General features: G+C 41.5%; 1 protein-coding gene across 5 annotated transcripts in view; it reads right to left on the bottom strand.

Moving 5' to 3' along the window:
* Nucleotides 1-7288: 7288 nt before the first annotated feature.
* Nucleotides 7289-26117, bottom strand: part of bnc2 (basonuclin zinc finger protein 2) — a 153844-nt gene continuing 135015 nt past the window's right edge. For 4 of the 5 annotated variants that reach the window (XM_026304227.2, XM_026304231.2, XM_026304230.1 and 1 more), the window contains 2 exons: nt 19602-22012; nt 7289-12748 (listed from right to left, as the gene is read on the bottom strand). In XM_026304227.2, the coding sequence (XP_026160012.1) occupies nt 11926-12748; nt 19602-22012 (3234 nt within the window). In that variant the 3' untranslated portion in view covers nt 7289-11925. Of the gene's footprint in view, nt 12749-13733; nt 13808-19601; nt 22013-26117 lie in introns of all 5 variants that reach the window. The other variant, XM_026304232.2, reaches the window with a different exon arrangement.

Below are 26117 nucleotides of genomic sequence, written 5' to 3'. Positions count from 1 at the left end.
CAGCTTAAGGCCAATAGCTTCAAAGTCATGAATCCTCTTGGGTGAGCCAGCTAGGCTCTGAACCTGTCAGTGGTAACTTACTCCTCGGATAGCATGCCAAAGACTTCAATAATGACATCACCCAGGCATGGGGGTAGGGGAGAAGAGGCTGGGGTGGGTTAAGGGAGAGCTGAGAGACAGGCCAGCTTTCAGGGGTGCAAGCACGGCCCTTCAGAGCACTTTGAAGTCCTGCTTGACGAGGGCTTTGCAGCTGCCTGATACCGGCCATGTTGTTCTCTGCGTGGATTGGCCACAGAAGCCACCAGGGTGGCTTATCAGATTTACTGCGGCTTAGTGGTTGACGTTCAGAGTTTCTATGTGTGATGAAGTGTGTCTGTGTGGAGGAGGAACCGGGTGAATAGGGAAAGGGTCATCTTTAACAATCCACTCGTCCCAGTTAATTTAGAGAGCACCTTGGGGTCTGACAGTGAAGAGGCAAGACTTTGCAGCACCCCTCACTGGAGTCCTTAGGACTTGAGCCCAGCTAAGCACTAATGTAGCTTCTGACAGAAAGATTCACCTTTTTCCTTTAATAATGCTATTGTGCCCATCGTTGTGAGGTGAAATTAAATTTGACAGAGCTGTATTTATCTCCCCATTTAGGCCTACTGTATTTTATTCAATGGGCAAAATGTTCAGATTCTGTCCTGCCGAATACTGCAGTCTGTCTGCATCCAATTGGTAAGTTTACCACAGACTAATAGGATGTGGATATGTTACCTTGAATCGCGGTGCTCTTGGAGAAGAGAGTACGCACCACAGTCTTGTCTCTGTCAGATTTCCCAAGCTAAGGTTTCAGACACACACTTCAAAGTCCCTCTAATAAGTGGAAAAACATTGCCGGCTCCTGCATGACATTAAAGAGTGCCATTTTTTTGTGTTGTTGCTGCATTATATTTCACAAGCCTTGCTTTCCAAATGTTAGCAACTCATTTTCACCTCCAGCACAAACAAATAGTAAAGTATCGTGTCTTGTAGCCAGTATCAAAGGCAGCATTTGTTAACAATAAAATGCTGGTTTGAAAAGGCTCCAATGTGGATTTTTGTGCTCAAACACTGGCCAACATTTTTTTATGCCACAGAAATCAAAAAGGGGAGAAATGGCTGGGAGAATGAAGGCAATATATAAAGTGTGCAAAGGACCAACTACACATAGCATACTTCAGTTTTATTTAATTGCTCAATTGCAAAGGCTTTGTTCTCGCTGCTGTCAGTTATTTTTCCATTTTGATCGGCACTGTGTTGTTTAGAGAACTTGGCCTCTATTAAAAGCGTATCGAATTTGGGGACGTGCTTCCCAGCCTCCGTAACAGATATGGAGAATCGATAAGAGCATCACAAGGCTGTGACAGAATGTCCCCCACCCCCACTCCTTTCATGTCTAAAAGGATGGCTGTGTGACAATGGGTCTTGCTCACACTCCTGAGATCCCATGCCTGGACAGATCACATTATCTGTGGGATGGCATAAGCAGCCATTAACCCTTCAGTGACACCTTGGCTACGGCGCGGTGGCTGCCGAGGACGTTTGATTAAAATCTTAAATAGATCTAGCCTGTGCATTTTTAAATTCACCAAGCTCTGAATAAACTTGAGAGTTTTGTTTCTATTTTAAGCTATTTTGACATCAAGTTTCTGGCCTCATCAGTATCTGTTTCTCCATGGTCTCAGCATTTAGCTCCCTCAGCATCAGTACCAATTCCATTTAGGGGTAAAATTGTAAAGTTCTCCCTTGAATCATTCCCGGGTGGTGCTTGTGAGAGCCAGAGAGAGGAATATGTTAGAAAGACATACAGAGAGACAGAGAGGATAAAAAATGAGCACTGGGGTTTGTTCAGGTTCAAGATGCATTGTGTCTGTTGGCAGCTTGTTGGGCCAACATTGTTAGACGTTCTGCCCCTAGTGTGTTTGTGAGCCTTTGAGGGCTTTATGGCTCGGTGTGACTCTGCTGCCAATAGGTTCCAGATGCCGCCGGTGTGGGAACTGGGGAGTAGAGTGAGAGGGTAGTCAGGCAAGAAGCATAACCAGGTGTGACCCATTGCAATCTGGGATGTTCTCCATGGATAGTCAGTCTAATATGAGTATGCATGTGTGTGTGCATGTTTGTATCTGATACTGGACGGACAGATAGACAGAACTGTAGACACACACACACACACAAATGTTTATAGGCTTTTGTATGCAGTCTTTCTTGTTAAATGCGTATTTCTCCACTCCTGCAAGTAGCCCGTGCACACACCCTCTGCCAAGGCACGGAGTTCATGATTTGAGTCGCGTTGTTCAGCACATTTGCTGCTGGCACCAATGAGGTCCAACATATGGCAGCACTCTGAGCCTTCAACCCCAGCATTTGGGCTCAGAACAGAACCTGCCAGCTCTACAGTGGCCTACTGTAAGGGAAAATTATCAGTAGGACCATTTAAGGTCCCAAACCACAACCAGTGATAAATGTCTGCATTTCTCTAGGTAATTACCTTCAATCCTGTGTCCGTTTTCCAGGAGGCCAGGAAGGAAATAAGCAACAATGCTATTTTTTCAATGGGAAAAATCCTCTGAATGTTGGCTAAATGCTGTATGGTTTTACTGTGTATGATTAAAAAAAAAAAGATGGGGGCAGGAAGAGGTGGAGCTGAGTTCAACCAATGTGCTTTTCATTTCTGAAAAGGTAAAGTATCCTACAGGGGAAATTTGCATTGGCAAATATGTCTGTGGTGACTGAGGATAGCATAAGTTTAATTTTACTAAGCACATTTTTAGATTGAAATAAGAACAAACCAATAGATGTGTTTGACATCTTTAGACATAATCCCATAATCTATCTTCAGCTGTTATAGAACATGTCATGTCCAATTCTGTTAATCAATGCTGTTTTAGCAAAAGTAGTTATATTGATACACAAGTACTCAGACTGAAGCTGGAAGCCCAACCCAGAAAAATAAAATATATATATATATAAAATTATAATGCTAAACTATGGTGCTTTAATCTGTGATTATGTAAATTAATTAATGTCAGTCTAGTAGATTGTACAATCGCCGCAGCATATTATCCGAAGAAAAACTTCTCCAGGACTTGTTATAGCAAAAATGCACCTATTGCCATTCTCACGGGGCTGCTGCTGTTGTCGATAATCCGTTTATTTTCAATCCATCATCTGCAAAATAAACATTGGCCACCCCTGACTGTGTCTGACTTAGAGGGGTGAGGGCCCGTTAACCTGCTGCACACAGGCCACTGGCTCGACCTGCTGATTCCCCGCCTCTCTGTTTAGATTATTTCCACGGAGGCGGGTGACTCTCTTGTGTCACTGATAAGAGCACGGTAGACTGGTGGCAAGAGGGTCAAACCACAAGGGGAATAAAAACTCAGGAAAATACCGGAAAAAATAGCTTCATTCCCTGGAAAAAGTACTTTTCCCCCAAAAACTTCATCACCATGGCACAAGGCTATTACACTGATAGAAATTCTTCTCCTTCCTCGATGGTCTGGCCCTGAGTACACGAGGGGCCTGAGTCTTAGCCACATCTCAAGCTAATTTACAAAGATCCTGAATTATTCTCTTATCTTGGGCTTTAAAGGTTGTAAGGTTGATTAACAAGGCCCTGTCCTGTTTATCAGTTTGGGGCTGGGTGTGGAAAATAGCCTGTGATAAGTGCACAGACCATTAAACATTCTATTTCCCCTAATATTTGTCGGCAACCATCTGCTTAACTGATCTCCCTTCACTTTAATTAAAAGGGATTCCCGTCTTGTTGGGGTCATTATGTGCTGGCGGACGCCAGGAGAGGGGTTTGTGATGAGTTCAGCGTTCCCTCTGTCCCTGGGTTGCCAGAGGGCTTTTTTTCTTCCATCCTTCCTTCCACCCTCTTCTCAGTTAACCCCTTCCTGTCCCATTGCACTTCCAGCTTGTTAGAGTCCAACAGTTCTAAAACAGATCCAGTATGTGCTAGTGAAAACTTTTCTCTTCACTAGGGAAGTGTAGAGATATTCACACTATCTCCCTCAACTCCGAGGCATGAGACTCCCTGTAATGGTTTGATTTGCCCAACACTAGTTGGATCGATGCGGCTGTTTACAGTTTCTCCCTCTCTCATCCCTTTTGTCTTTTTTTTAATTTAGTGTTCCCAAACCATGGACAGGGGTCTGAGTCTGTCTGCTGTGCTTGCATCTTCGCCCTCCTCCCCACTCTCCATCACTGTCCATTGATGTTTTTCTCCTCTCTTTCTTTTCTCCTCTTCCTCTCTCCTTCCTTGGTTGGTCTTGGAAAAAGAGCTGCATGCCTCCACACTTCTGGACAAGACTGATGGCTCGTCAATAGCATTAGCCAGCATTGCAGGCCTCACTGGTGTAGAACCAAATCAATATGGCCCAGTAAAAAGTCTTATACGTGTATGCGGTCCATCCCAGCCAAGGCTCATGTTACCACCGATAAGTTTTTATAAGAATTCAGGAGTCACCATCTATTTTACTCCCTTTAATTCTACATTTCCCCAGCAATTCACTAGCATTCATAAGTGCTTCTGCTCACAGTAATCCAGTCTCTTTTAGTATAATTATGTATTACACCCTTCAAAGAATTTGAAAAAAAAAAAACTGTCTTAGTTCATTGTTACATTAAATATGGATATTTAAAATGTAGCTGCTCTTGGTTAAAGCAGTGACATATTAAATCATTTTTGCTCGTTTCCTCCTAATTCTGGTAATTTACCTTCTAATTATAGCGTGCAATTACAATCAATTAGTCCTCGGTGAAAATTGATTTCTGCTTTCACTGCAGCAATGTTTGGTGAGTGGGTTAGTACTGTATGTGTGGTGCGTAGATTTCTTTTAAAGATATTCTCCTTGAAACCTTAATTACATTCGTGTCTCTCTGGCCTGTAGTGAATTTCTGGTGGCAGATACGTAACTTAAGTTCCATATCAACTTAAGTTCCATATCACCACAGATTTTTGGAAAATCAGTGACAGCCCCCCCCCCCCTGACAAAGCAGTATGGAGTTTTTGGTCATCACCTGACATGCACAATGAAACTGCAAGTTACCCAGCAGGATTAGCTAATATCTTTTATCCATACCATTGCTAATGAAGAGCATGGCATCAGCCGATTATACCCTCTGTTTATGGCTCTGTGTGGGCAGAATTCTCAAGAAAATCATTTCATAATAACAAAATACTAATTTGACTCCATGTTTAAACTAAGTCTGTGATTCTACAGACATAGGGTGGCATACTTTCTGAGAAACACTATCACCCAACACTAATTCTCCTTTAATTCTCCTATTGTATTATATTTTCATGTTCCCTCTGCAAAGGAATTGGTTCATTCTGACAACACTTCACTTCCACAGTGAAAACATATGGCAAATCTGTAGATGGTACATGCTATGTATAGATATCTGCAGCCAAAACGCTTTTCAGGCACTGTTGACTTTTATTTGAAGTTTTAAATAACCTCTGTAACATGAAGCCATGCCTCAGTTGTTTTAGTTTAACTGCTGCTTGTGACTGGAAAAGAGAGCTGTGTCCTATTTATTTGTCCTATATACAGTGTTTTCTAGTAAATGTGAAGGTGAATGTGAGGTAGTGATTTGTCTCTTTTCTCTGGGAAATGAGGCTCTGCCCAGGTTTGCAAAGCTTGAATAACCAATTCGAAGCCAACTGTTCTTATTGCTATTGAGATGTTACTACAATTTGCTTAGCTACTTTGGAAACTGATTTCTAAAATCTATCACTAATACTCTGTTCAAAAAAGAACTGGCATGCAGTCTCTTCTGTAGACTGACAGCGAATTAATTACTAATCCTGGAAATCTCTAAGGTCAGACAGACAGACAGCTGTACTGATGGACATCTTTGCCCTGTCAACCTCTCCATCCTTTCCAGTTCATACACAATAAAGCTCAGCATGGATGTCTGTCCGACTCTGTCTGTCTGTTTGTCTGTATGTTTTCTCCTGCTGCAAAGAGCTTTGCCTCTCAAAGGTCAGCAGGGGCCCAGTGTGTTTGTCAGGCCAATCGATGGAAAAACACACTCAGGAAGTGCAGTAAAATGTGCAGGAAGTCAACCTAGTGGCGCACAGTGCCCACCGCCGCCTTGGTGGGAGATTGTCACCAAGGAAGGGAGTATGTGTGTGTGTGTTTGTGTTTGTGTGTGTGTGTGTGTGTGTGTGTGTGTGGGTTGTTTTGGATGGGTGGCTGAGGATATCTGTGAGAGGTGAGGGAGTATCTCTTACTAATTCTGCATGTAATCAATACCATCCAGCGCTGTTATTCAGAAATGTTGTGTGTGCGTGTGTGTTGTGCGGTTAACAACAGTGACAGGGGATCAAGGAACTGGTGTGTGACAAAGAGGGACGGTGTCTAATTCAAGGTCAATAAGGCCAGTGTCACTCTCGTACATTCACAGAGGCGAGGGAGGAGGCATTATGTTCCTGTTGGTTACCAGAGCAAACATGATGTCCTTGCTGGAGCTCATATCAATTCGTAAATTGACCCCGCATCACGGCAAATGATGCCAGCACAGGTCGCTTTTGCAAAATGACCCTGCATTTGTCTCTTGTTGTGAGTTTCTGTCTTCATTGTCACATTCTTCCATCATTAAACAGTATTTTTCAAAGATGTTATAAAGGATGTTATTATTCATAAGATGCTTAATTGCATGGCTATAATAAAAAAAATGATGGTTTGCTAGCACTCAAAGCTCTCACAGAGGAATGAAAAAGCCGTATCATTTCAAAAATTAAAAAAAAAAAATCTTGCACTATATGTCTATAAGAACATTTGCCATTTCCCCGAAAATGTAGTGTTTCATGAGTGTATTTAATTTAATTTTAGTATATGATCAGACCAAAGTACTGTATGTCCATTTTACTAATCTGCTAACACCAGCATTACCTTGCCAGTACATCTTTTAATAACTCTGTTAATCTAATCGTCCACTAATTGGTCAAGATAGCTTTTCCCTAATGATTTTTATCATAGGGTAATTAAAGAGCCGAATAAAACCTGTGAAAATCACAGTGCCTTGTTAAAAATGGCCTGATTGACACGTCGTTTCGGGGCTCTGTATTCTTTTCTAATTATAGAAAATAATGTCTTTTCAAGCTACTTCATTTTAATAATATTTTCAGAGCAACACATTGTGTGATTATCTATACGTCCAGGTCCATCGCATTTTAATAAAATACGGTGACAAAATGCCAGTGACTGATAAATCTTTAATATAAAAATTGTACAAGAATTCTGATACAAATTACAAGAGGTATTTGGACAAAATATGAATAAAATTCCATTTACATCCCAAAACCCTTATGCATTTTATGCAAAACCATCGACAGTTATGATACAGAAACAAATACAAGAAAGGCAAAAAAGAAGGAAAGGGAATAAAGAGCAAGAGTCTTTTAAAAAGAGGACCACTTTTTAACCTCCTGTCTGCATAAGGGAAACACCTGTATAGGTAACATACAGTATTCATGAGGCTTCCAAATCACCATTTTGACACCAAAGTGATATAAGCTCCTCTACTTTGTTTGCTCTTTGCAGTGCGACTTTGTAGCCATGCAACGCTGTCGAGTGCCAGTGCCGCACCACAGACTTTTAAAGACACACACACAAATGCATTGGGTACACAAAAACACAAGTGAAAACAAGAAACTAAATTCACCAGATCTTTAAGCTTATTTATACTTTTAAGACTGTAAAATATGATTGGCACAATGGAAAAAGTTTTATAAATTTACAGTAATTTTTTTTTTTCAGAATTATTGACATTTCACAGGTTCCAGTTCAAATTAACGAGGGTTAATTATATGTTTAACATAACACGTGAGACTGAAAGACCTATACAAGCCCATTCACGTGTGTATTTTTTTTCTTCGATCTGAATGACGTCCCCTCAGTTGTTTTCGATCACACTTTGTCTCATGAGCTACATTAAGGAGTGTCACCTCATATCCTTCCTGCTTACACCAGTTGTACTCATTCGCTGATTGAGCGATGTGAACAAAATGGACAGTGATTAACAGGTCAGCTGCTTCAGCTGCTTGCCATCTCCTTCTCCCTCTGTGTGCTACTGTATGAAGAATTACAGAATAATTGATGCCTGACACTGCTCTAATCAAATATTAAAGATTTACTCAAGTGGTCTAGGCCAAGGAGTTACTCTTAGTCACGTGTTCCTGCCATCCCACCGTCCAGTCATAAGGTAGAAGCCTGCACCTGGGCCCATGTGGTTGGAGGGAGACAGAGAGTGAATTGGGGGCTTTCTCAAAGAAGGGGGGGGGGGGGGGTTGATGGTCATTTCTCAGAGGAGAACAGACTGTATAGGAAATGAGCGGAAATGTAAGGGGTGGCTTGTTCACTGTCCAGCAGGCAATCAAGAAGAAGCTAGCGGTGATTCCTGGGGAGCTGTGGCCCTGCTGATCTCTTGCTCTCTCCTCTACCTGTGTTCGTTTCGTTCTGCCCTATCTTATTAAGCAACTGCTGCATGGCTCCAGCCAGACCACTTTCTAAGCCCGATCCTTTTCCCCCCATCTCTCCCTTCTTTTGCTCGCCGTCTGTCTCACGGCTTGTGCTGGACGGTCGTTTGTATGTTTTCCCAACTCTCCTAACAGTCTCGTACAGCTCCAAGCTCTGCTGGCATAACCAGCATCAAGTAGGACTCAGCAGAAACCCATAGGAGTTGGTGCGAAGGATGTTGCAAGGAAATGTCAACTATGATATTTATTTTTTCGTCTGGTATACAAAAGTATACAGATAGAGTGGTCATACATGCAGCTGCTGTTTGGGAAATGGACAGCATAGAACAGGACAGAGGAAATGTGTAAAAAGCAAAAGAAAAAAAAAGTCTTTCACAACTCAATAGAGGGATAGAAGCTGAGGTTACTGGACGCAGCACATTCATATTAAAATAATTTTATATGTTGGATATCTACAGCTCTCTTAATTCTAGAGTGTTCAGTTCAATTTATGAGCTCAGTGGCCTTGTTAATAGATTGTTCACTGTCCTCTTTAGGTAAAATGTCTTAAATCATTAACTGTTAAACATGGTGAGACATTTTAAATAATATCATTATTATAAGACCTTTGGACTTCCACTGCCTGACTCAGTACTACCTTACACTGTTCTCCATAAATGAGTGTTAGATTTCTGTGTAACAGCATAGGCAATAATGTTAATGCTAGATGGTGAGTTTTTATTTCCAGAGAATAATTTTTCTCTGCCCTTGTCTCCTCCATCATTAGATTTTAACAAGTCATCTAATTCTTGTCATCATTCTGACCTGTAAGTGTGTGCCACTCTCCTCTGTGTGCATGTGTATGATTGTATGGTTGTGTGTTAGAAAGACAGCTGTCAGCAGGGTTCCTGGAGTAGCACTTTTTTTTTTTATTTCTACCAGAGTGATGTCCGGAGGGATTGAATGAGTGAATGAAGCAGCAAGCGCCTCAGTGAAACCCACTCCTTGGAGAGGGCTGGGGTTCCTGTACTCAATATTCCCTTCACTTGGGATAAACAGGCAATTACCCAGCCCGTTTCCTATGCCATGGCCGTCCAGTGAACTTAAGCATACACTATTAGTGTGTGTCTCCTATAGGACCTGCACTGTGGGGTGTAGAAGTGGCTAGTGAGTGGGCGGGTTGAAGAAGTGGGTAATATTTGATTAAACGACCGTCGTCTGACAGTCAAAGAGAAAACAGAGTGAGAGAAAACATTTCAACTGTACTGTATTACCAGTGACCCCAGATAAGAATAAGCACACGTTGAAATTGGATAGATGAATTGAATTCAACTAAACCGAATGAGTCAAATTTCCTTATTTTTCTTTTTCTGTCAGTGTCACAGTCTTGTCAGCAACCTTGGCGTCTGGCAGTGTAACGAAGTGACAAGTGAGTTATTAGACAGAAGAAGCTGGAATGGCAGGGACGCCTCCAGGTAACGGAGAAGCAGCACATTTTTAATGATCGTTGCTGTCATCCTTTCCTCCCTAGTCAGCCTTCCACCTCCGCAACCTTTCCATCAGCCTCAGCTCTCTGTGTTGCTTTCTTTATCTCTGAGGAGATAGCACTAAAAACTGCATGTGTCATGTAGGTGGAGTCTTAAAAAATATGAAATATTTCACGTCATGTCTGTATTGCAAAATGGCTTAACTATGAAACAAATGGAACTCAACACTGTTGTGGATGCAAGATATGAATACAGTACAGCACACCAGATAACACTGCATATTTTTCCCCTCTGTATGTAGCACCAGTCAAGTAAGAAAAGATCTCCTTGTATAGTAACACATGGCATTGCTTAATACATTGATAAACAAGTCAAACTGAGGAACAGTCTCTATTTTCCATATTTTTTTTTTTTACAAAAAAAATATTCTTATACTGGACAAATACATCTTCATGATGATACATCACCTACCAATAAATACCCCTTCCCTTGGCTACTTTGCCCAGTTAAAGGAAACATTTGTACCATAAGTGAGTCATGGACGTGTTAAACACGTTACCAACAGCAAGGAAAATGGCAACATGTTTCATATTATTCTACGTTTGTAGCTGACACTCAGCAATGGAAACGAATACAGAATAATCACAGCAAAAGATTTAAGACTCAAGTGCATCATAATAATCCAATGGGGCATGATTTAAGCACAGTGTCACACTGAAAGAGCTTTTCTTAAGCAAAATTTGTTTTGGTCACAGTTGAATAACTATTTTCATCTATATTGCTGAGAAAAGATGAGTTCTTGCATTGATAATGAATTCATATTGTTTTTTTTTTTTTTAGGATGGGGATGATTTTGATTTAATTTTGACATTGTTGAGGGATGTTTTCTGATGTGAAACTGTGATTGAAAATGTGCTCATGCAAAAAAAAAAAAACAACACTGGCACAACTATGTTGAAGGTACTGTCATTTCCCTTAGCACTGTAGCCATCAGTGACCCTAAACAACATCTTACGTCACCATTGCAAAAGTCCTCATTATAATAATATTACACATCCCCTTGTACAGATGCAAAGTGCAAAAACCAAATTGGTATACTAAAGCTCATAAACAGACAAAAAAATCAATAGAAATACAGAGAATGATATCAGTGTAGGAGCCTAAAGAAGCATGCCGGCAACCTCAGAATATCTAACAAGTAGATAAAACAAGTCACGTGGTACTCTTTTTTTTTTTTTTTTTTTTTTTTCCTAGGACTCAGTTTAAAACATGTCTTTGAAGCTAACATAAATGAGCCAAGCTAGTAAGATGCTACCTCTTTCTTGCCTATAGCTTGAAGTATTGTACTGGACTGTAACATAAAACCATAAAGAGAGAGGGAAAAAAGCAAACAACCATCAACACAACTCTTTTACACCAAAAGCCTCTTGGGACATTATTTACAAATGAAGCTGTCATGCTTTGTAAGGGGTTCATTTAAAGGCTATCATTGCACAAATACAACAAGAAGATTTTCTTTTTTTTTTTTTTTAATACTATCATTTCTGCAGGCAAAGTCACAAATAAGAGTTTGAATAGATTCTTTGGAGATGGACATAAAAGCAAATTTGGGAGAATTGTTGAAAGGAAACAGAGGGGCTTACGAAAAAAAAAAAAGGGGGGGTTTCGCTATAAAGCAAACTCCAAGCTCAAGAGTGTCATCCTGTTCTTCCAAAGAAGGAAAAGTCAAAGGTCACAATAATAAACTGTATTTAAAGTAATTTTATATGGGGACATACAAATGTCTTGCAATGACTTACAGAGGATGGGCAGGAGGCATACAAGCATTAACTTGTATTTGATGGCCCTGGGCTGGGTTTAAAAGCTAATTTGAGGAGGAATAAGGATGAGGAATGAAGGGAGGAGTGGGTAGACTGACAGGAGGGTAAGGTAGCGAGTCATTTCTCAGTCTATTATTGTAGAGAAGGGCATGTTTTTATGGAGGTTGGGGTTCTGAGAATGTCGGTTACGGCTGCGCACAGAGCTGAATACCATGTTGCAACCTGGGATTTTGCACTTGTGCATCTCACGCAGGTGCACAGTCTTGTAGTGCACACGTAGGGTTCCTTTGTTGCTGTACATTTTGTGGCAGATGGTGCAGAGGATCCCACTGCTGCCAACATTACTGCCCCCAGTGGGCGAAAGGAAGAATGGTGAGTTGGAAGGTTCCAACCCCTCATCAGGTCCTTCTCCTCTAAGTTCTCCAGTGTCATCCCGATGCCTCCCTTTAGCTCGCCCCTCGGCACGCTGGGAGCAGTCCTCCCCCTCACTGTTGCCCTCCTCCTCATCCTCTTCTCCATCCTCCTCCTCCAGGTCATCCAATAGGATGCCCTCGTCGCTGCCCTCATCTGACTCATGTGAGGAGTGGACACTGCTGCTGGATTGAACACTGGATGTGGTGCTCAGGTCCAGCACCATATAGTCTTCTGGTTGGCTCCGTGAGAAGCCATTGATGTGGTGGTTTTTAAGGTCATGGTTGAGAGGGTGGTGGGAATACTCATTGCTCATGGGGGAATGGGCACCCTGGTTCAGGCCAATGGGCCTGAGGCTGGCGCCTCCAATGCCCATCCCAGTCATAGGGTCCAAACCCATGTGGTGCCCGGCATAGATCTTGGCCAGTAACTCGGCTCGCAGGTCCTTGGGCAGTGGCGTGAGTTGGGGGTCCAGGACAATGTCGTCCAGCTCTTTGGTCAGCAGTTTACGGTGCAGGTTGATGTTGGAGCTGTGCCTAATGTGAGGAAACATAAAGTTGTAGATAAGAATACAGAATGAGATATCTTACTTCTGTGAAATGATACCAGGCTACAAAGGTTCTAAGAATCACTACACATGTAATAATTCTTACTAGCAGTTACGGTACACAGACAGTAACAGAGAGAGAAATCCACCCTGCAGCTCTCCTCAGAAAAGTGCACTAACGTAGCACAGAGAGAGAGCACCCTGCTAGTGTTTACCAGTGTCAGCATGTCTGCACTGCACAGCCCTCAAATCCAATAGACTCTGACTCAATTAAATACTCCACCATATTGAATGGGAGTTTATCAATTGATTTGAGCTGTGGTAATGTGATAATCGAGGGGAACTGGATAGCATATTAGCACTAGGCCCTGACAGCATTATCGCATTTGTTCCCTATTGGAGGTGGCTTAATCGAGCACCTCAATGAACATATCTTTATGTTGCCCTGGATTTAATTAAGATGGGCATATTTCCCAAACACAAGGCAAACTGTATCACACAATGTGCTACAGCTGATGAAAGAAACTAAGTAACAAGTGCCATGCTTAAGCCAGAAAACGATAAGTGAGGATTTCAGTTAGCATACAAAGCCATGCTAAAGGATGTAAGGTGAAATGGGCTTGAACAGTCAAATTCAATGCCTTTTTGCTCCAATTTCGCAGTTGCCAAGTCGGACTAAGAAAAAGGGGACCACGGGCACACATATCACAATATATCACTGCACAGAAAGAAAACTTAAGCAACTAATGACCGATGTCAGATGTGACATACACAAGGCCCACTCCTTTCATATCAGGCCAGCACTTAAATCATATAAAAGAATATGCAAACACTCAGTGCCTTTAATGTGAAGGGTGTCCATGCAGGGGGGGAGGCACGTGTGTAAAACAAAACAAAAATTAAAAAAAAAAAAGAAAAGGGTCATCCTTAGCAGGAGGGGCAAAAATGGAGTCACAATGGATAGTAGAGCTTACCAGCAGTGGCAGGGTTGATGCAGTCAAAAAGGGTCCCTTTCCTTTAATTATTTACTTCCCTATCCGACATTGTCCTGCAAGAGGTAAAAATACATTCATTTAAGGGACCCTTTTCTGTGAACCAAGCAATCAGGAGCCCGTCCACTCGAGCATCGTCAGCATTGAGGAGAGAGAGCGTGGCAAATCGATTGGCTGTGGCTGTCACTGCATGTGTGTGAGTGTGTGAGTGTGTGAGTGTGTGTGTGTGTGTGTGTGTGTGTGTGTGTGTCTTTGCACCTCCTTGTGTCTCTTTGTGTCTTTGTGGAAAACAGAAAATATACTACTTCCATATAGTGGGACTCCGATCAAAAAGACTATAGAAATCCTTTGTTCTTTGTTATCCTTTGATAGTACAGTTGCACCCATATGGTGTAAGCTTATGGCTAAAATATGGGACTCATGATTCAGTGTCCATGGCGCTGTATTCCTGTCTAGTCAAATACATGTGTTGAGGCTTGGCTGTGAACGACCAGAATGTTTAAAGACAGGGATACCGACCAACGGACGTGAAGAGGAGCCATAAGTTAAGTTCAGGATGCTGTTGATGATGCTCAGGTAGGCAGGTCCTTTGCAACATGTCTCCATCTCTATAACAACACCTTATCACTGCTAATAAGCTCTAACTTAACCATGGCTATATCAGTTTTAAAATTTTAAAGTAAAACATGTTAAATATCATGCAATAAGTAGTCTGCACTATAGCTACAGTAGCCATTGTAAATACTGAAAATGCACACCACATTATAAGAATGTTACATTTTCTAAATATCTCATACTCTATGTACCACTGCAATCTTTTTTTATCCATTTTACAAATATATGCAAGTAAAATAGATAGAAGAAAATATTCTGCTTATATCATTTGTAACCGTTTGGAAATTATTTAATTTCAAGAGCTGAAGGGGAGAGAAAGCCCAGTTTATGATCATTTACATAAACATTATTATTTAACTCCAGTGTTGGAAATTCCTCCTTGTCCTAAATAATCAAAATAAGTCAGCTGAATCAACACACAGTGGGCATAATGCACTTTCATCTCATCATTTATCAGATTTAGACTTTTTACCCCATTTCCTACTCCCTTCCATCCCTCCATCTCCATCCCTCCACCTCAGGATGCTGTAGCTTTCCTCCCCCAAACCCAACTCTTCAGCTCTCCCCCTTCCTCCATCTATGCCTCCCTGTTGGCCAGTAATGTGGCTGGCAAACCAATTTGACAGTCTCATCTTCGCCCCAAAGATGGGGGAGGCCTCCAGAGAGCCCATTTTTGACTGTGCAGAGGAGTTAGAGTGAGAGCGTGCCTGTCCCAACTGGCGTTAATCATCTTTAGGTTCATCTGATGGCCCTTGCCCTTGATTTTTGTGTCAGTGCTTGTGTGTGTATACATGTGTGTATGTTATCTAAATGACTCATAATGTGTAAATGAGATGGAAAGCTGAGTGGTACTAAACTGACACCAGTGGTTCTTTGTCTTTCCTGCCATTTGGGGTGTGTTATGAGGTTTTGGGTTTAAGTGGGTGGACAAGAGTTTTAGCAGCATTTATCACCCTCTGTCACATTATAGCTCCTTTGCATTGTCTCAGTCTGTTCAACAGCATAAGCTACAAATAATGATTTTGAGGATCCTGAAAAAAATGTTGATAAAGTGGCGATTAAATGTCAAATGAAAAATATTTTTATGTAAAAGTTCTGGTTAAATTCTGTTAATTCTGTACATGTGTGGATGTCTATATGTTATTCATCCAAGAATAAAGTAATTATTCTCCTCATAAAAAATATATGTTTAAGAAAACTGCCAATAATAAACCGAAGGGATGTTAATATTTCAAGTTTCCATCTTTTAATCAGCAGATATTGTCTGCTGGGTTGAGTGGCTTTTGCTAACATATTCTCTCTATGAGCCGCGTGCCCTTTGTTTATAAAAGACAAACAGAGAGCTGATTGTAGAGCAGCGGAGCCGGGCCCACATGCCGTGAGGGGACCAAGGGAAAAGGAGGAAGACAGAGAGGAAGGGGAGGGGAGTGGAAGAGACTTTCTAACATAATTAACCTTCACTCTCTCCGTTTGCAGTGGCCCATGCAGGGACCACGTGCTGTGCACTGCTGCACCATGGGAATGTGGAGGAGGGAGGACACGTACTTGGTGTAGTGGCATAGAACGACTTGGTTAAAATCCTGGAGTAAAGGTTTAAAAATAGTATTATAAGCTGATAAAAGAGACGTAAGTAAGGCAAGTTTGGTCCCCAGTTTAAAAAACTATGATTAAGGATGCTAATAATGGTGATGATTACTGGTATGCACACCCTTGCAGTAGTTAATCATGCAGCTTCTTCAACACTTCTGCCGACACTGCTTGCTCCCCACAATAAATATGCAATCATTTACCTCCGTGCAGCAGGCATCCAGGAGGCTGGGAGAAACTGCCCCACTGTAAAACCACACATACACATGCTCACACTCACTTGTGTTGCTCATAAACACAAACATTGCACACTTGCTCAAGGGCACCATAATTTATCTTTTACTGTATATGTGTATTTGAGTATGTACAGTATTTATTTAATCAGGTTTGTATATGCATGTGTTTGAGGTCTGCTGTTCATTCATAGACCAAAAATCAAAACCGCACAAGCACTACTGGCAATTTCCTCTGAGGCAGCATATTTACAAAGTGTTCTACTTTACAGTGTCAGTGGCTCTTGGTTTTTTTTTTTTTTTTTTTCTTGACTGTAAGTCTAATGTCCTCTCCTTTGTATTTGTCTCCACTTTGATACTGGCGTCTCAAGGTGTATTTTGACTTTTCACATGGTCAGTGGATTACTCAGGTATGCAGCTGTTGCTGGATGTCAACAACTGTTTGTAAGATGCTGAAAAGAGGAAGCAAGACAGGACTGCATATTATAATGCTGCTGTGCCATATATTTTTCAGCTGTAAAAACAGCAAATACCCACTGGTTTACCTTCCTCTTATTAAAATACAATGCAGTTATTATTCTAATGGTTGTGTTTTCATATAGTTTTTAAGGACGATTACTTTGTTTTAAGTGTTGAGTGTTGTCTTTATCAAGCCTTTATGTCTGAGGTGAGCCACTGGAAAGAGCTGCTATTTAATCGTTACTGCCAGCGCTGTTGGCAAAAAAATCTAATTAGGAGAAAGAATGGAGTTTGACTTATCTAATTTTCTAGTAATAAATATTCTAAACATTATTTTGTACAAATATCTTGCAGTTTTGTAATCTTATTAGAGCAATTGAAAACAACCAAATTATTTTCTCTATTTATTGCTACCATTACAGTCAAACATACATTATGTCATTAGAGGATTATCCAGGGACAGATTTGATGAGAGCCTGGTTTGTGTATAGAGTCGTCTCAAAGCCCCAGGATTCCTCCAGCTATTCAGTGCCATTATTTCTGTTGTTCCCTGTTTGAACCAGCAGCAGAATAATATGTCCCATATGCTATCAGGCATTTATCCCTCACAGAAAAAGTATGGAAACAATAGTGCGCTTAGGTCTTACCCACCCAGAACTGTAGTGTACACGCCTGACTCAAACATACATTATGTTCACAGCAATAATTGTCCCTCCTTCCTACAAAGTTATCTCTGCCTCCCATATGTTCTGCTGCTTTATGTGTTTGAATGGCATTTTTATGCTGGTGTTTCTCACCATAGAACCAAACTGTCTCTATTTCTCTCTCTCTCACACACATGCATTCAAGCTGACAGGAAGCGAGTATAGGAAGAGTTCAGGCTGAGGTGTTTTTTTTCCTCTGTGCAGGGTGCTCTCTGTGTGTAACTTCTGTGCCTGTAAAAAGCACTTCACTCACCCTTGGCTTTGATACAGAAACCTTGCTGCATATTTGTGAAAATGCACCTTCCCAATTTTAGCCACTTCCTCGCTTCTTCTCTAATAACTCTCACAGTTCCATGAGCCACCATTAAAGAAGATTCCAGTGTGGACAGCAGGGCAGCTCTAGGAATTTAAGCTTTTGATTCAGCTTATCTACCTGACCAGAGATAAAAATTTGAGCAATATCTGCTGATTACCAGCAGCACTTACTCTGTGGACTAGTAACAGTATTTTTTTAACAAAACTTTTTGATACGTGCCATTGAAATTCACAATAAAGTTATTGTAGAGCACACTTTTTGTATTTTAATGGCAGTTATTATTCTATATCAAACAACTGGTTTACAGCATTAGAAAGCTAGCTATAAAGAGAGATATAAAGGTGCATGAAAGTTCAAGTAGTTTTGTACATCTTTGTGTGTGTGTGTGTGTGTGCGTGTGTGTTTGTGTGAAAATGTGTCTGCACGTTACACAGCGGGCCGGCCATGCCTCAGGCATTCTCTATTCCCAATATCTTGTCAAAAGAAAGAAGCTAACAAACTCAGCAGTGGCAGTACACTGTACACTGCTGCTGTCAGCACAGCTGCATCAGGTGAACAGCAGGGTTGCACCTCGTCTCCTGTTCTGCTCACCCTGTTCTCCTCCAGCATTCATTCCAATAGTCACTGAATCATCTGCTCTAGTTACATGCTGCTAATGAACAAGGAACACATACCAGTGAAATAATACAAATAATAAAAGTCTTTGGGTAGAAAAGCAGCAGTGAGTTTGGGTGGAGGGGAGATAGCATTGGTGGAGGAAGAAAAGAGGGAGGGGCAGAGTGTGTGGGTGAGACGAAATGCTAAAGAGAAATATAACGCTCTATAACGGAAGATTTGTTTGCCAACTTTAAGAATGCAGTTAAGTGCAAGTTATCCATTACTTAAATTAAATTGTCACTTGTCATGGATATTAAGAGATAAAACTTTTTTCCATCTCTATTCCTGCTAAGAAAAAATTGAATGAGTAAGAGTGAGTAACTGTAAAGCAGCTAAATTCTATTACAGGAATAGTGTGAGCATGAAATATATTTGTTACACATGAAGTGCTACGTGTTTTAGAGGAATTTGTGTTCATTGACTAGATTTCTCTGTCAAGTGATCATGGTTGTTATTTTTATCTTTTTAACATATATAACAACAATAATAGTGGCTATTATATATATATATCAAAGAATATTTCTTTTTTTTTTTTGCATGAGTGCTAAGTATAACCCCCCATGTCAACCCACACAGAAAAATAGCTGTTGTTTATAATTCCTTATACCCCAGGGCAAAAGTGATGTTATGTACCTCCAGCATGTGTACCTCCAACCTGCTGCTATTGCTACTGCAGTATGTATTCTGCAGAGTGAGTGTGTGGGACTGATATGTGCTAACAAGCCCAGGTGCGCATGGCTAGCCTCACCTCTTAATGCGCTAATAAATGCAGTGGTTTGACAAACCGCTGTCTATGTTAATATATGCGCCTTCACCTCCCTGTGACAAGGTGAGGTAGTGAGGGCAGGTAAATAACACACTCCAGCTGGGGGCTTGATGAGTATGACCCAGTGCTTGTATGACTATGTGTGTATGTGCTTCTTATCCTGACAACCCTCTCTTCTAAACTTTGATTTGAAAAGGAGCAGATGTCCCTGAAACATTTTTTTAGTGTTCCATTAGCTAACAGATGTTAAGTGATAACCTATCCAGGCATATGTCACACTAATGAAACACTGCACTTTAATCTTGTTTGATTAATTTGAAATAAAAAGTCAAATTTCTCACAAACATGTTAATAACTATTGAACATAAAACTTTAAAAATATTTTGTTGATTTATATAGTTTTTTAAAATAGTAATAAGTGATGAAAACCGAATCATTTCATTTAAACCTACCTGTGATTGTCATGATTAAATTAATATAAAATTGGTTACATTACCAAGTTCTAGGACTAACCTGTCTCGGCTCCGCCGGGAGGGGAAAGCAGCATTACAGCCAGCCACAGTGCACACATGCATCTCTTTGAGGTGGACATTCTTGTAGTGCAGTTTCATGCTATAGGAGCTCTTGAAGCTCTTCTTACACACATAGCAGATCTTCGGGTCAGGACTTGAGCATGGATCTCCCTCTGGTGACTGAGATGAAGGGAATTTGGGTGGGCTGGCACCATAGCCCATCGAAGAGATGAAGCTCTCATGTAGAGCTGCCATGCTTGCAGCAGTGGCGGCAGCCACTGCCATGCCTCCATTATAGAGGCCATACTGGCTCATGCAGAACATGTCATAAGTAGGATCACTGAGTTCTTCCTTGATCTTGATAGGCTGATGAGGGGAGGGTGAGGAGTGGCCTCTGCTTTCCATTTCCTTTCTCAAATGGGCTTCCTCACTACCCTCATCATCCTGTTCCTTATCCATACCCCTTCCACCCCTACTGTGTTTATGGTGTTCATCCACATCCATCAGGTCATCACGGTAGAACATCTTGGAATCAGAGTTTTCAGACTCATTCTCAAAGTCTCTTTCATGGTCCTGGTCCTCAGAGGTGAAGCTGTCCATACAACGTAGCTCCCCAGAGCTTCGAAGATCATTTCCGCCCCTGCTGTCACTACCAGTTCCTTCCCGGCATTCATCTTCACTCTGTCTCACCATGCCTCTGAGAGCTAGGCCAGGGCTCATCTCATCCTGGGAAGGGGATTGTTGCCCACTGCCACCACTGTGGTTCCCAGTAGCACTGCCACTGTTGATGTTGCTGTTGCTGTTACAATTTCCATTAATTTTGATATTATTGTGAAGAAGGGATGACTGGTGATGGTGGTGATTATGATGGATATCATCGTCATCGTCATCTTTATCCTCATATTCATCTGCCACATCAATCACTTCTTTTTCAATCTTCACTGGCATGCTAGATTTACGGGGCTTCTTTTTGGGTGTGGGGTCACTGCTCCCAGTGGTGAAATCCTGATTGGCACTAGGTATAGGTAAGCGATGGGATATGGGCCCTGCCTCTGACACATGAACATTATTGTGTGAGGCCACGGCTGCAGCTAGGATCTGCTGTTGCTGGTCCATTAAGGTTGTACTGTTGGTGGTGGTGGGCAGGATGGGGCTGGTGGGCAGTGACACGGGAGGACTGACAAGGTCTGCAGGGGAAAGTAGTGTACGGTAGAATGGGGGCACTGGCTGTACTGGCTGCACTGATTTCAGGGAGGGGAACACAAGTGGACTTTGCAGGGGAGACTGAAGTATAGGGTCGACTGGTGGAGTAGTGAAACCCAGGGGTGGCCTTCCAGGACTCGTGAGTGTGAAGCCACCATTCTTGGTGCTTGAGATGACAGGTGTGCCAGTTGTTGAATTGGCACGGATGAGGTCCTTGTCACGGTTATTGCGCAGCATCGGCATGTGCAACCGTGGATTGGGATTGGCACTGTGACGGTTGCGGCTACGGAGTGAGCTGAACACCATATTGCAGCCTTCAATGGTGCAACGGTGTTTAATCTTCAAGTGTACAGCATTATAATGTATTTTAAGTGTGCCTTTGTCATAAAAGGTTTTGCCACAAGAGTTGCAGCACACGCGACCCTTACGTGAGGTGGCTCCCATGCGGCGCATCCGATGCATCTTGGAGGAAAAGGAAGGATGGGTGATGGTTTTAGATTGCTCATCCTTTATAAAGTGATGGTGAACCTGGTGGTCACTCAAGCTGTTTTGTTGCTGTGGTTGATTTTGGGACTGCTGTTGGCCCTGTTGCTGCTGCTGGAGCTGTGTCTGCTGTTGCTGCTGTTGTTGAACCTGCTGAGTGGAAGGGTTTGGGGAAATGGGTGATGCCCTATTGCTGGGCTCTGTCTTGGGTTCTATATTGTTGTTAATGGTTCCCAGTGCTCCACGACTAGGGCTCTGACCTGTCCGGAAGGGTGACAAGGAAACCTCTGACTCACTAGTTTCTACCTGTTCACCTTGGTTTGGCAGGCTGGGCTCCCGGAGCCGAAGAGCCGACTGCTCAATAGGCAGGCCATTGGGAGGTAAGCCGAGCATAGGGGCAGAGACTGGGTTGATGTACTGGAAGGGGAGAAGGAAAGCTAAGCTGTTAGGGATATTCTCGAAATGGTGAATGCTCGATGGACTACTGTTTTCCAAATGTGTCAGGAGCCCTGGACTGCGGGTCCTGTTGTTGCTTTCAATGAATGTCCTAATCCCGGAGTCTGTCTTGGAGGAAGGAACTGTAACTGCCTGACCTTCCTTCTCCTGAATGGCCATCAGCTCCACAATGGACTTAGTCTCACCAAAGCGCAGGAACTGCTGCAGGGTGATGATCTCCTCTTCTCGGGACATAATGGTCCAACGGTCCAGCACCTTGCCTGCAGCATCCTAGATGGCCCAGAAGAGACAAGAGAGAAGACAAAAATACAAACCATTATTGATTGTGCATAATCAGTGTGGTCAAAGGAGAAGATACAGCAGGGGTTAGTTTTTAAGGGTGATCTTTTCTGCTCATGAAATTCAGAGGCGCCTGGAGCACTAAGTAACTAAAAGAGCTTTGTCAAAAATCTCCCACCACTACTGTGCCTGTTGCTTTTCACTCATTCATATTTTCTCTAAGTCAGCCCTGTGAATGTGATCATTAATCACACACTGATGAGAATAGACAAGAGTTTAAGAGAGGGTTAAGCAAACAAATCAAAACCACTGAGGTGGGGGCTTTTAGAAGTTCTTTAAAACATTGAGCTGTGAAACTGATAAAAATAGATTTTCCAAAGATGTGAACTTTTGTTGAGACTCCTTCTGTACACACTGTACCAAGGGATATTTACAAAATTGTGTTAGCCAGAGAAGAAAAAATGGCAAAAAAAAAAAAATTCAATAATTTATATAAGCCACTAATTGCACCTTGGTTGGCAGGCATTTCTCTGTTAGTGTAGTATCTAAGGGAGGATGGGACTGCTACACAATGTAACAGGGAATGGCTTTGGATATTAAAAGAGGAAAGGCACATATTGACTGTGGAATTGAGCTTGTGTTCCTTTTCTTGGACAGGATCTGTATTTATCATTCTTTTATGTTACTGAGATCCACTGATTTCAGGGAGGGGAACTTGGTACCGGTAACAAATTTCCACCGTAAGCGATTACTCCAACAAACTAGTCCATTATTCCAAATAGAGCAATTTACTCAAACTCCTTTAAAATGTGCACAATGTCGAACATCAAGAGCTTGCAAGGTATTCTGGGAAAGAATCTTGTCAGATCTAGAGGACTGACTTTGTGGTTAACCTGCTGAGCTGTAAGAAATAATTGTTTGACTAATACTTTTGACCTGTTGTATGAACCCACATCCCTTCCCACTTCATAGTCCTGATGACAAAACTCTTCACAAAATTATATTCATTAAGTAACTGCTGCTGTGCTGTTATTGTATAAGATGCTATGGGTGTCTGTATAAAAAGGACAGAAATACAGTGACAGAAAAAATGTGTAAATACTGCAGTTCACACACAGGTTCCTGGGGGATCAGGTACAAGTGACATCAAGGGAGTGGAACAAGCGATGACAATTAGTCACAGAGAAATGGTAACATTTCGTATGTGCTCCTAGCTGCTGGCATCTATAAAAGATAAATGGCAACTCTAGTGAGTAAAAAGCTGTAAAAACCAACATCACAAAGCACAAAGGGCCTGTAAGGAGAAAACAGAAGATAAATGTTTAAAGAGAGACAGCGAAAAGAGAGATAGTACGGGAGAGACACAGAGGAAGAAGAGCAGAAAAACAGAGAAAATAAAAGTATGAGTGGTTTCATATCATGCCCTTAGATATACTGGAGAAATAGATTCTTCTGAGACGAAACATCAATAGTCACTGGGGTATTTGTTGTTAAATATACATTAAAAAACATTTTACACTTTCATTCTGTGCTCTGCGCTCTGGAGTTTTTGCCTGAAGGTATGACTTTAAATTCTAGCCTGGGCACTATTATTTCATACTGCATGGCCATCTGGGCATTAGTACTTCCATTTGATTTAATTGAAACAAAAAAAATAAAAGAAAATTAAAAAGTGAATCTTTGAATAGTTCTACAACCAGAACATTTCTTAAGAAATTGCAGTTCTAAGAAGTTTAGCAGTTTTTGAGTATTTTCTAGTGACAGAAAAGGCACATTTTTGAGTGTTACACATTCAAATCCACCAAGGTAGTCTGCAGTTAAAACTCTGATAGTGTGTTTCATAAGCAGTGGAAAGCAAAAGTAAGTATTTGCATATTTGGATCATTGGTGGGCTATGTTTAATTTAATTAAAGTCAGTTTAAGGCATCTTAATATCAATTTCCTAGCCAATGCACTTTGATGTTTGCTCTTCAGATTAGGAAAATAACATTCATGAGAACCGCTATCTCCCCCATGCTAAGTTGGATGTGGATGTGACCTAACCAGTATCATTAAACATAACTACTACAAAATTGTTCTATTTTCATACACATTAACAAAATGGCTAGTTCAGCACCAACCTTCAATTCCACCTCAACCGCTCACTTAATCAAACAAGGTTTAGACATTTATTTCACCCCCTACTCGTTCTACAGTGTGCCTTCAATTCCCCACGCATGAAGTCAAACTAAAACCAAAACACAGTGTCACCAGCCAAACAACGACCAACAGGCCAGCCAGCTGTCAGAACAGGTCAGTAGTTCTGCAGTGGACTGGACCTTGTGAGGAGGCTCAGCGGATGCTATCCAAGCACTCCTTGTTCACTGGTCAATCAAATTTTGGAGGCCAGTCAACCAGCACTCCGGCTGAGGTCGGGCTTGGAGCAGAGTTTACAGAAATTTAAAAAATACAGCAAGTCACTCTAAAAAAGGAAATGAAAATGTGAAGGGACAAATCTAATTAAAGTTAAGTCCGTGTGGAAACTACTACTGGTTATTATGCCAAGAAGCCTCCACTCCTCTGGGCCAATGCAAGCCATTGCACTACCACATGTTAAGGTTCAATGTGTAATATTTAGAGCGATTTATTAGCAGAAGTAGAATGTAGTATTCATTAATATGTTGTAATCATTGTGCAGTCATTAGAAAATACCTACCGCTGCACTTCATTAATCTTAGAATAAGCCTTTTAATTCTACATGGGGAGCAAGGCAGCCATGTTGTGCTGCCATGTTTTTACAGTAGTCCAGATTGAACAAGCCAAACACTGGCTCTAGACAGGGAATCGTGTTGTTGACAGCCATCATATCCTCCCTTCTTTCTTGAAATGGTGGAGGGGGGGTGGTGAGGTCTCTCAGAAGGTTGTATTTTGCAAACTAACAACTAGATGCTGCTAAATTGTTCACATTTTACACATTGCACCTTTAACACTAATTTTTTATTTTGCAATATATTGTTTATTACTTGAAATCTTAGACCCCAGACAAAAAAATGTTGAATTCAGATAAGCCCATAACAAATTATAAACGGTCAAAGGTGAGAAAAATGTTCATGTATTGTTTAAGAGTATGTGTTGGCATACATTTGCAAACAAACACAAGCTCCTGTAGTTCTTACTACAGTAAGTCTCACAACTCCACTCCTCTGCATTAGTCTTGTGATGCTGTGAGAGAAACAAATATGCCATTAGAAGCACTTTTACAAGTAGGCACTCATCTTTCAATTAGCTTAATGTGGCCCTCTTTCCCCTATATTTTCCAGGCGTGCCCCACCTCTTCTTGTACACTCCCTTCAGTAAAATCTCATTAATCCACCCCTCCCCCATCTCCCCCAGTGCTATGACATATTAGTCTGTCATTATGCATCCCAGAGTCCTTTAAACAATACAGCTAAACCTCTGTTTGCCAGGTTAATGACTATTAGCCAATAATTACAGCAGAGAGACGATGGGGTACCCACTTTATCTGGTGGACAGCCTGCTGCTGTTAGTTTATTTTATCTGCATGCCTCCATGTCTCTCAGATTAATCTAGCCATGGCTGTATTTATTCATCTCTGTGCTGCTGAAATGCATTGTTAATTCATGGCTGTCTCTAATACTGTGGTGCTAGATGTTGTGTAGTGGGTGTGTAGTGGGGTATCCACCTTGCAAATTGCTGACAATGAGGATGAGCAAATGATGGCCTTGTCATAGACCAGGGCACCACTGTCAGTTAAAACAAATAAGGCAATTATGCAATTAGCAGGTTATGTGCTGGGCTGTATTAAGAGCTGGGGTGTGCAGCGCTGTTAGGTTGTATGGTGTGCATTAGGGATTAACAGCTTAACATGTATATGCTTTTCACTAATCATCACCTATCATACTCAATTACTGAGCTTATTTGGGAGAAAGATGCCATATTGGGCCTACCAAAAATATATTAGCTATGAATATGTCATATTGACCTGTGCAGATCAAATGGTGTAGATCAAATGGTTGATCTGAAACCCTCATAGAGTTTGTGTCATGTAAATTCTCCAATATTCAAATCATGTTAACATGGAAATTAACATAATGTA

Source organism: Mastacembelus armatus, chromosome 1 (assembly GCF_900324485.2).
Source record: "Mastacembelus armatus chromosome 1, fMasArm1.2, whole genome shotgun sequence".
Taxonomy (NCBI): domain Eukaryota; kingdom Metazoa; phylum Chordata; class Actinopteri; order Synbranchiformes; family Mastacembelidae; genus Mastacembelus; species Mastacembelus armatus.
Note: the sequence above shows the minus strand (reverse complement) of the source record. Positions and strands in the feature narration are given on the sequence as shown.